This window comes from Carlito syrichta, unplaced genomic scaffold, assembly GCF_000164805.1.
Source record: "Carlito syrichta isolate Samal-C Ts95f unplaced genomic scaffold, Tarsius_syrichta-2.0.1 Scaffold254631, whole genome shotgun sequence".
NCBI lineage: Eukaryota > Metazoa > Chordata > Mammalia > Primates > Tarsiidae > Carlito > Carlito syrichta.
In genome coordinates, this window is record NW_007198727.1 from 294,895 (window position 1) to 306,332 (window position 11,438).

The 11,438-nt window shown below is 44.2% G+C and overlaps 1 protein-coding gene across 1 annotated transcript in view; it reads left to right on the forward strand.

Annotated features, from left to right (window-relative positions):
* Positions 1-8,220: 8,220 nt before the first annotated feature.
* TFIP11 (tuftelin interacting protein 11) overlaps positions 8,221-11,438 on the forward strand; it is a 19,122-nt gene continuing 15,904 nt past the window's right edge. The window contains exons 1-2 of the mRNA XM_008052060.2: positions 8,221-8,303; positions 10,580-10,797. Of these exons, the coding sequence (XP_008050251.1) occupies positions 10,589-10,797 (209 nt within the window). The 5' untranslated portion in view covers positions 8,221-8,303; positions 10,580-10,588. The remainder of the gene's footprint in view (positions 8,304-10,579; positions 10,798-11,438) is intronic.

The following is an 11,438-nucleotide window of genomic DNA, read 5'->3' on the forward strand; positions in this document are numbered from 1 at the left end:
CTGAGTGAATAGGATTTTCTTCCTCCATATTGAATTTTGTCAGATAGATTCGTAGCAAGCAAAATCTGGAGACTATAGGTTCATGCAAGGCAGAGCTGGCCTCCTGTGTCTGGGGTCCCTCAAGGCCACCTTCAGGTTCATTGGTGTGCTAGAACTGTTATACTTACAGTTATGGTTTATTACAGCAAAGTGATACAGTGTAAAATCTTCAAAAGAAAAGGGTACATTGGGCAGAGTTCAGGCGAGACTAGCCTTAAGTTCCCAATTGTCTTCTCACAGTGAAGTCTTACAGACACGCTTAATTCTCCCATCAAAGATGTGTGACATGTACAAGTAATGGTACAGCATGGCCCCAGACCCCCAGCATACTTCACATTGTCAGCACATGCTGTCTGGCCTGGTGTGGGTCAAGACCCCAGGTATACAAAGATACCCCTAGTAGGGAGGATATTCCAAGGGCTTAGCGGTTATCTCTCAGGAGCCCATTAAGCTAGTCCTTTCTTTGAAATGTAGGGGGCTTGAACACACCAAGCCTGCTGAGTAAACCCTTTAGGGCAAAAATCTTCAAATGTTGAGGAATCACCTGGGCCTAGAACAGTTTAGTATCTGTAAGCGTTAAAATGTTCTGCCCACAACTCCTTGCCTTACATCTTATGAGACTTTGGGAAGGCAGTGACTTACCATTGCTTGGGGCATGGATTTTTTGGAGTCAGGCTGACCTCCTGGCTGTGTGACTTGAGCCTTTGTCTCTTTGTCTGTAAAATGGGTAAGTTAAAACTTTAGGAGTTTATTGGGAATGACTACTGGGTGACATTGGCAGTGACACTTGGTACCTGATAAGTTCTCGGTATGAGGCAGCTCTTGTCTCTCTCCTTGTCTTGAGACGGCAGTGGAATGGTAATTAGGGTCTTGAGGGTATGAGACCCCTTTTGTTCATTCATTTAGCAATCATGTATCAGTCTTCTGCTCAGTTTGTCTGCTCATTTATGTCTGCTTCCAGGAGTTCCACTTTTTATGAGGTGTCCATCCATGAAGACTGTGGATATTCACAGAACTGCCTGGGGAAACACTGAAGGAAATTAAAGGAAAGAAATATGGGGAGAGTGCCATGTGCAATGGCTTAAGCCTGTAATCCTGGCACTTTGGGTGGCAGAGGCGAGAGGATTGCCTGAGCCCGAGCCCGGGGGTTCAAGACCAGCCTGGGCAACTTGGTGAGATCTCATCTCTACAATAAATCAAAAACAGCCAGGCATGGTAGCGTGTGTCTGTAGTTCCAGCTCCTTGGAAGGCTGAGATGGAAAGCGTGGATGACAGAGTGAGATTCCCACTCAAGAAAAAATAACATATGGAGAGAAAGGAAAGGATGGATTCTATTTCTAGCCCCCAAGCAGTGGCATTGGGTTTTGTCCTCTGGAAAAAAAAGAGCCTCAGAATCCACTCCATCTCACCTTCCCCAATTTGATCTGAAAAGATCTTGTATTTAGAATACTACATGAATATATTATAGCATCGGAAACAATCACAAGAATACAGTGAGAATGCAGAGGCCTCATTTGTGCTTCCTCTCAATATTTCCTCCCATCTCTCAAGGTAATGCTATCATTTTCTGTTTGGAATGTGTCTTCCAGACTTCTGCAAAATTCAATACATATAAATATTTATATACTTAAATATATAGTCTTAAAGATACATAAAAATGCAACTCTGAATGGGTTATTCTAGAATGCAATTTAACAAATTGCCCTGGAGGCTTTTCAATGTGAACACGTGCAGATCTAACACCACTCCTTCTACCAGCTGCCTGTATTCTAGAGCAAACCATGTTTTTTGAGCATTCCACTTTTGTGAGGCCCTTAGGCCATTTCCAGTTTTCACCACTACCGGAAAAGCTACCATGGGTATTCCTTGGCGCAACTCTATGAGAGTGTCTCCACAAAATGAGAAGCAGAGTGGCAGAGTGAAAGGCATACACACGAACTTTTTTGGTAGAGTTCCCCATGTGCCCTGATTGAAACATGTTTGACATACTATGAGATCACAGCTGTGTTCTAGAGCCTTCCTTGGGGATACCTTGCAGCAATGTGTCACCCATCACTTGTGCCCTGGCCCATCCACTCTCCAGCTTGGACAGCACACATCTCTTCTGATTCCTTAATTTGACATGAAAACATTTTATTCTGTATGTTACTTGGGTGCTATGATTATACATAATCAGTGGAAAATAAGAGGTGCTTCCTGGCCCTATTTCTTACCAACTGTGTGACCGTGGGCAAGTGATTCTACTTCTCTGAGTTTCAGTTTTTCTCTTCCGTAGAATGAGGGTAAATGGAGAATAAATTACCAATCTCATGGGATGGTTAAGAGAAATCAGCAAGATAAGCAGACACATGATCTAGTTTAGTGAAGCTAAGCAATGAATGCTTATAGTCCCGTGGTGAAGATTTAAATGGTAACTATAACGATGACTATTACTATTCTGAAGTGAGGGATGGATCCTGAGGAACCATCCATATCTCCCCATCAGGATGCATGTTTATCCAACTGATGGCCAGCCAGCTGTTGTCATGACCTGTGATTGTAGGACTGTTCTGCACGTGTACAAAATGGATTCGATATCTTCCTTATTGACAGCTGCCAACCTGGCAGAGCCATCAGGGCCTCTAAAGGACTTGGCAATTTTCCTTTTTTTCTTTTCTTTTTCCTTTTTTTTTTTTTTGAGCCGGGGTCTCACTCTGCCTCCCAGGCTGCAGAGCAGTGGCAGAAGCACAGGTCACCACAGCCTCCTCAACCTCCTGGACTCAAGCGATAGTTCCACCTCAGCCTCTCGAGTAGCTGGGGCTACAGGCATGTGCCACCATGCTCAGCTTTTTTTTTTTTTTTTTTGGTAGAGACATCTCACTGTGTTGCTGAGGTGCTGGTCTTGAATTCCTGGGCTCAGGCAGTCCTCCTGTCTCGGTCTCTCAAAGTGCTGATGTTACAGATGTAAGCCATCGCGCCTGGCCAACAATTTTCCATTTAAAAAAATCTCTTACCTATGTTTACCCAGGGTAAGAGAGGGACAGTTGATGGAATTATGAGCATGGGAAGCTCACGGTCACCAGTCATTGGGTAGCAGACAACTTCCAGTCTCAGACAATCATTGTTCCACTCATCTCTTGCTGCATAACCAACCAGCCCTAAACAGTGACGGAAAACAATTTGTTGTTATATTTCTTAGTTCTGGGAACTAACTGTAGTCATTAAAAACAATGTATCAGCGTCATCTGCAGGTCATCAAACAACTTTTGCATCTCTGGGTTACACTAATGTCACCAGAATGTTCTCTTTCTTCATTTTGGGGTACAAAATTAGGACATACCTTTCTTTTATTTTTTTAAATTGAGACTAGGTAATTGAAAGAACCCAGGATTCTTTGAGGGTTTCCCCAGTCCCTGCCTTGAAACCAGGGACAATTCCTACTCAGGGAGGTGCTTCAGGCCTCTCCAAACCGCACATCTGAGCCCAGAACTGAGAGGACACCTCTCACCCATATCCTCAAAGTCTACCTCAGTCCATGTTTCAAATGAATCCTGCTCAGGATAATTAACAATGAGAATTCCATTCTTTCAGACAGAAACCCCTAGCTCCACCTACCAGGCTCTTCTCCAGCTTAAGTCTTTTCACGAGTTTGGATTATTCTGATATAAGCTTGTTTTCATTGTAACAGCTGGTTTGTTTATTCATATAATTACTTTTTTTAGTCAGGATCTTACTGTTGCCCAGGCTGGAACGCAGTGACACAATCAGCTCATTGCAACTTCAGCCACTTGGTCTTAGGCAGTCCTTCCACCTCAGCCTCCCCAGTAGCTGGAACTACAGGTGTGTGTGACCATGCCTGGCTGATTTTTTTTTTTTTTTTTTGCAGAAAAGAGGTCTCGCTATGTTGCCCAGGCTGGTCTCGAACTCCTTGGCTCAAGCAATCCTCCCACCCTAACCTCCCAAAGTGCTGGGTTTACAGGTATGAACCAACATGTCCAGCCTGGTTTTTTAAATTAATGTTTTACTTTGAAATCATTATAAAGGTATGAAGTTGCAGAAGTAGTGCGATGACTTCCATGCATCCCTCTCCTGGGTTCCCTGATGCTAGACTACAACTGTAGTACAGTAGCCAAACTGGGGAATTGACAGCAGTGAAATACTGTTAACTAGACTACAGATCTCATTCAGTTTTCTATTTTTTACATGCATTCACTGGTATGTGTTTATGGATTTTGATAAGGTTCTGAACCAAGCATTTCAGAGTTTTGTTTCCTTCTTTTAGCAAGAGAACCCTCCATGTACTTCTTACACACCCATACACACAAATCAAGTCACATGTAAAATCTCAATCTATAAAACAAAAGGGACTTTTCTGATGAGAACTCCTTACCTGCCCCAAGCACCAGATACTACTCTCTGAAGCACTTATCATAGTTAAGGTTTTGTATTTATTTTCCTGCTGAGTTGATGCAAGTTGATCTTACTCACTGGGCTGTAAACTCCATGAATGCAGGTAGCATGGTTCTTCAGTGCTCTCATAGTCTGAGACATACTTATTAATATTAAATGTTCATTGTTTTATCTGAATTCAAATTTAATTTGGCATCCTGTATTTTTATTTGCTTCATTCGGCAACCCTAAAAAGGGTGACTGTGTAACCAACAAGATACTGCAGAAATGACAGTGTCAAGCCTTCAGATGACTGCAACCCCATGAGAGACACTGGTCAGAACCACCCAACTTTCTAATGCCCACAGAAAGAAACTGAAATGTATATGTTGTTTCAAGCCACTAACTGCTACATTTCAAGCTGGTAACTTATATTGCAACAGATAATACATAGGTGCTTATTAAACGATTGTTAATGAGGAAAAGAATGAATGAATGATGAAAGCTCTGGTTCCTCACCTTGCTGTATGCTTTTGAGGATACTTGATTTACAGATAATGCGCCAGGCCTATGGAACTTCATGTTCCAGCTTTCTATAAAAGGACAGAGTCTTCATGAATTTTTGAAAGATAAGTAGGGTAGAAACCATCTGTAAGAAACATTTAGAGGGAAACCAAATTGCTAATCTCAGCTGATCTGGATTTTCAATTCTGCCAAGTTCAGGACACCATACATATTTTTGTGACAAAATTCAAAATAAGAATAAGCCATGTGCAACAGCATAATGTCACTGTCCTAGAAAAAGTACATGTGCTAGTCTTTAAATATATCAGCTCTGAAATGCCACTTATGGATTGTTTCTATGGTACCAACCTATTTAAAGTTGTAACCGAGCAAGGATTTTTTCCCTCTAAATCTTTTGGAAGCAATATGGAAACTGAGCTGTGTGGTATAGGTTGTATAAGGGAATGGTTGAGAATCTGGACTCTGGGGGATGCTAACAGAAACTACCTTAGAAAGTTGAGGAATCAGGTGTTGTATGCAGGGGGTTTGTCTGTGTGCTCCTGAACATGCAGGATCCACTTTATAAGTTTTAGCTCAAATAAGTAAACAAAAATGATGTAAAGAATCATTTGCACAGAGTTGCAGAGAAAGCATCAGCCTGGAAGTCTGAACTCCTGGATTCAGGCCTGGCTCTGTCCTGAAACTTGCTGTGTAGTGCTGGCACTTTCCCTCTGCCAAAGCCTCTCCCACTGTGAAAGGGGTGTTATGGACCCATGAGTATTAGAGGGCCCTGCCAGACACCTGCCCAAGGAGCCCCGTTGCTTGGCAACTCCTTCTGGGAAGGCCACATGTCTGAGCACCTCACTGGAAATCTAGACACAAGTCTAGATGTTCCCAAGTCCCAAGGCAAGGATTTTTCTGGGAAATGACAATAGAGGATGGATATGAGCCCCTGAACCTAAACCTCTGGTTACCTTGGAAAACGTCCCTTGCTTTGCCAAAGTCCATTTGAGCCTAGGAATCCTGAAAGGCAACTTATCGTTAAGGCTGAGAGGAGTATGACAAGGAGTTTTTAAAAATGAATATAGCCACAATGATTTACTAAGCTCTTACTATGCCAGGCGCTTTACATGCATTATTTGCCCCTTTTTGTTGTTGTTTTTTCCTGAATACAACTCACTTAGAGCAGTACTGTCATTATCCCCAACTTACAGATGGGAAAACTAAGGTGCAGAGAGGTGAAGCAACCTGCCCCTGGTTCCCACATCTAGGAAGTAGCAACGTGGAGATTTGGATCCTTGAAGTTTTTACTCCTGAGTCTTCATTTTTAAAGAATACAAAAAAGTTATAAGTACATTGAGAAACATTTCCCCCTTAATCATTTGATGTTAAGTTGCCCAATTGATGCACTATCACTCCCAAATACTTTGGAATTTACAACAAACAAGGTCATCCTCTGATGCAACAGACAAATATTAAAATCAGGAAATTAACATAGACACATCACTACCACGGAATCCTAGACCTCATTTAATTTTTCCCAGTTGTCTCAATAACTTTTTTATAGCAAAAAGATCCAGTTCAGAATCATATGTTGCATTTAGTTGTCATATTTCTTTAGTATTTTTCAGTGTGGAACAGTTCCGAGGTCTTTATTTGACTCTCATGACCTTGGCACTTTTTAAGATTACAGTTTTGTAGAATCCTCCTTTATGTGGGTTTGTCTGATGTATCACTATGTATATTCAGATTATGTATCTTTAGCAGGAATGTCACAAGAGTGCTATTGCAATCTTCTCGGGACAGCTTATCAAGTGTCATGTGACTTCAGTTTGTCCTATTGCAGACAGTGCACACTTGGATCACTAAATCAGAGACTACACTCTTAACAACCCCACAACAGTCCACAAAGGTCCATTCTCCAGAAGCCATGAAGCAAGGCCCATTTGGTGAAGCACATCCACTAATATCAGTCCCTCATAATAAAGTAACTGCAGCTCCATAAAGTCTTCGGTAAAGCCATAAGCAGAGCTACAGAAAACCCAAGCTTACTTATGTTTCCGGTGTTTGGGCTATAAACAGATGTATATACATTGTTAGGCACAGATTGAAAACACTTTTTTTCTTCTGGTTTCTCTCACTCTGGTCCCTGCTGGACTTTGTAGTCTGTTAGACCCTCTCCTCCCCTGGTCTTCTCCTATGCTAAAACTTCATTCTCCCATTTTTTTTTCCTGAGTACATACCATGTATCATATACAGTGGCTCTACGTGTCACTGGAAATACAGGGACCATTAAGTCACAGTTCTCATTCCTAAGAACCGCACATTTAACTGTGTTCACATAAGTTCTTGTTTAATTTATAACAATTTTGTAATGACACACCCAAGTCTTTTGACTCCCAAGTCCAGTGCTCTTTGTACATTCCAATGGTCGCTTGATCTTTTCATCACATAGAAGAGACAGAGAAAAAGCATAAAAATTAACAGCTGTGTGCCAGGTAAGTTTTCATTGCTTACAAGATACATCTTACTGAACCCTCAATCATTTTGCACAAAATAAAACTTAGGCATAGACATAATGATTTGCCCAAGGTTCACGGCTGGTAAATTGCAGAGTCAAGATCGGAATTCCAGAGCATGTGTGCATTTAATGCAGAGTCCCAGGCTGGTGGGGGTTTCCCAGGAAGAACCCATGACTTTCATTTTCCCTCTGAGCATAACACAGGGGAAGCACCTAGTACATTTTGATTAGACCACTGAATAAATCAATACATTTACTAAACTGTTGGAAAGAAAGAGAATGGAAACATTTCCTGGAGAGAACACCTGGGAACTCTAGAGTTTTTTCATTCATTCCTTTATTTCCTCTCAAACTCCTGCGTAAGGCAACTACCCTGGGTCCACAACTGTCTGAGAGAGCCAAAGACACAGGAGACACAGTCTTGACCTTCGTTATTCCCATTTTAATGTAGTGTCCAAGGCCCCCTACTGTCTCATAGTGTTAGACCTCTATTCCCATTTTATAGATTTAGAATCTCAGAGTAGCAAAGGAATCTCCTGAGACCAAGGTGGTTCAGAGACCTGTCATCACACGCTGGGCGTCGCAGTACTAAGCGGACGCGCCAGGGAGGACGACACCAAAGGGAAACCACTTCCCAACCATTACGGGCCTTGCGAATCGCCCTCTCCTTCCTAGGACCTCAGTCCGCCGCTCTAGAGCCAAAACCGCTCTAGCGTTCCCCACGCTGCCATAGTAGCAAGTACGACTTCCGCTGTCGAACACGTCACTTCCGACGCGCCAGCCCCAGCACATCTGGGTTCCGCCTGCCAGAACCCCGTTCTTCTCACGCGCAGTGTGAAGTTGTTTTTGCTACCCTGAGACCCTCGGAAAGGTAAGCGGGGCCGGAGAGTAGAAAGGGGACCAGGGGAGGCAGTGCCCGTGGGAGTGGAGCCGAGGACTCGGGGAAGGAGGGCCTCGGCCAGGCCGTTATCCGTTTCGCAGACGGCTCTGCCGAGGCACGGAGAGGGGCGGCGCCGCTCGTTGTCTCGGCCCCCAGGCCGCAGGGAATCAAGACCTGGGGCCGAGCTAGGCACCCTAGCCTCCTCCGCGAAACACAGCGCAGGAGAGAGAAGCCCGAGTCCTGGCTCCAGGCCCTGCTGTTTTTGAGCCCCGCCAGCGGTGGAAGCTGGAGCAAGTTGCTTAACATCTCTGAGCCTCCTTTTTCTTGTCTGAAGCGTGGAAACTTACCCCTCAGAAGTGTCTTGATGGTGACGTTTGATCATCGGCCTAAGGCTCCCAGCGTGTCGTCGCACCTGCTGAGGGCACCTAACGAGTGCACCTTGCCTCGCGCTCGTGATTTTTCCGGGTTTCTTACCGTGCCTTGTGCCCAAGTAGGTAGTGATGTTATTTAATCCCATGTTTCTGGGACTTCCCACCTCCCCTGAGAGCATTCCCTCCTATGCACTCCTGGCAGAGGTTGGAACCAGTTGCCCCAACCAGTGCACCTGTAAGTAGAAGAAGCAGGGAGAACTGTGTGACAGAGCTGCACTGCCTGTAGGAATGACAGAAATTCCATGTCCCTGAAGGCCTCTTGCAGTAATTGGTAGATAAGAGTCACAATTGCTGTCTCATATTGAATGTATTACTGTGTTGTGCACCATGCGTGGCACTTAGTAAGTATTTAATACTCGTACACTGAGTATCTGTTAGACTTGGAATTTGAACTCAGACTATGATTTTAGCATGCTTGATTTCGCAATCACTTTGCTAGATTCACTCCCTAGTCCAAAAGCAGTAATTTTGGTGAATTCATTTATGGAGCTACACCAGGAGTTACTGTTTCTTGAGCACTTATTGTGAATTTGCCTTACAAGTATTCTTCAAAGTTGGTATAGTAGATAACCCCAATTTTAAAAAGAGAAAGCGGATCTCATCACCCAACTACCAAGAGGCAGATTCTTTATTCCAGTCCACGGACATCTGACTGTTAAGATAGCATTCATGATTACCACAGCCTTTCAGCATATCAGAAGGAATTTGTGTTTTGGGAGGAAAACTAGGAGTTATAACTTAGAGTTTTTGAATCTCATAGAGTAATGTATTTCATAAAACATATTCTAAGAAATCATTCTCCTGAGATCACCAAGGTTCCAAGTATAACTCTTTCCTCAGTAACAGAAAAGATATACAAATCTGGGATCCAAGATGTCCACCCAACTTCTGAGGCAATAATACATAAAATAATATGCATAGTTATTTTTGTGTGGTTTGTGTACATGAGAGTATGTGATACTTATAACATTGACTAGGACAAGGAAATACTTTTTTTTTCTTGAGTTGAATTTCTCACTTTGTCATTCAGGCTAGAGGGCAGTGGCACACTCACGGCCACCCCAGCGTGGATCTGCTGGGCTCTGGCGATCCTTCTGCCTCAGCCTTCCAAGCAGCTAGAACTACAGTCGCACAATACCACGTCCAGCTAATTTTTTTTTTTCTTTATTGGAGAGACGAGGTCTCGCCAGGTTGCCCGGGCTGGTCTCAAACCCCGCAGGCTCAGGCAGTCCACTCGCCTCGGCTTCCCAAAGTGCTGGAATTTCAGACTGAGCCACCGACCCTGGCCAGGAAATACTTTTAAAGAATCATATATGTGACCGGGCGTGGTGGCTCACACCTGTAATCCCAGCACTTTGGGAGGCCGGGGTGAGAGGATTGCCTGAGCCTATCCCTTTGAGACCAGCGTGGACAACTTCATCTCTACAATAAATCAAAAAGTTAACTGGGCATGGTGGTGCATGCCTGTAGCTTCAGCTACTTGGATAACTGAGGCGGAAGGATCACCTGAGCCCAGCAGGTCGAGGCTGCAGTGGCTGTGAGTGTGCTACTGCCCTTCAGTCTGGGCAACAGAGTGAGACTCGAACTCAAAAAAAAAAAAAAAAAGAATATATGTGTAGACTGTTGGGACTAGTCTTTTGTTCACCTGTTTTTGTGCTGATTGTCTTCTAAAGTATGTTTCTATTATCTGCTTTATGAATGGCAACAATGATTTTAATGAACTTTGAATTTGGAGGAAGTTCTGCAGGCATTGAGGAATAGAGACTCACAGAGAATTCTCGTACTGCTGCTCCCAAGACTGATTGTGGACTGTGCCCTTTTTTTCTCTTCGTTTAGTGACTGGCCATGTCGCTGTCCCACTTGTATCGGGATGGAGAAGGCTGCATAGATGATGATGATGATGAACGGGAGAACTTCGAGATCACTGACTGGGATCTCCAGAATGAGTTCAACCCCAACCGGCAACGCCACTGGCAGACCAAGGAAGAAGCCACCTATGGGGTGTGGGCAGAGCGAGACTCAGATGATGAGAGACCCAGCTTTGGTGGCAAACGGTACTACCTGGCATGGGGCTGCTTCTCCTTGCTTTAGGGAAGCGGGGAAGATGGGGAAGGAGTGGAGGGTCTCCTTCCCAGCTCAAAGTTGTGTGTGTACTGGCCACAACTCACTAGACATGGGTGTGGCATGTTTGGGTTTTTCTCTCTGTGGTTTCACCTGTGGCCATTGAAGTGCCTTTTCAAAGGAGGCTGGGGGAAAGAGCATTAGGGATTAGTTCAACCTCTTCTTATCCACAGGCAGTCTAAAAGCAGATGGCAGATAGATTAGGGATCAAGAATTGCATAATCATGAGATAATAATAGTGAACATCTGTTGGCTGCTAACTTGTTCTGGGTACTTTACAAGCCTGGATTCATTTTCCTTATGAGAAAGATTCCATTATTATCACTCTTTTAAAATGAATTCCAGCTGGGCTCGGTGGCTCAGCCTGTAATCCCATGCCTTTGGGAGGCTGAGGTGAGTGGATTGCCTGAGCCCGCGGGTTCGAGACCCGCCTGGGCAGCGAGACCTCATCTCTACAATAAATCAAAAAATCAGCCGGGCGTGGTAGCGCATCCCTGTAATTCCGGCTACTCGGAAGGCTGAGGTGGAAGGATCGCCGGAGTCCAGCAGGTCGAGGCTGCGGTGGCCGGGAGCG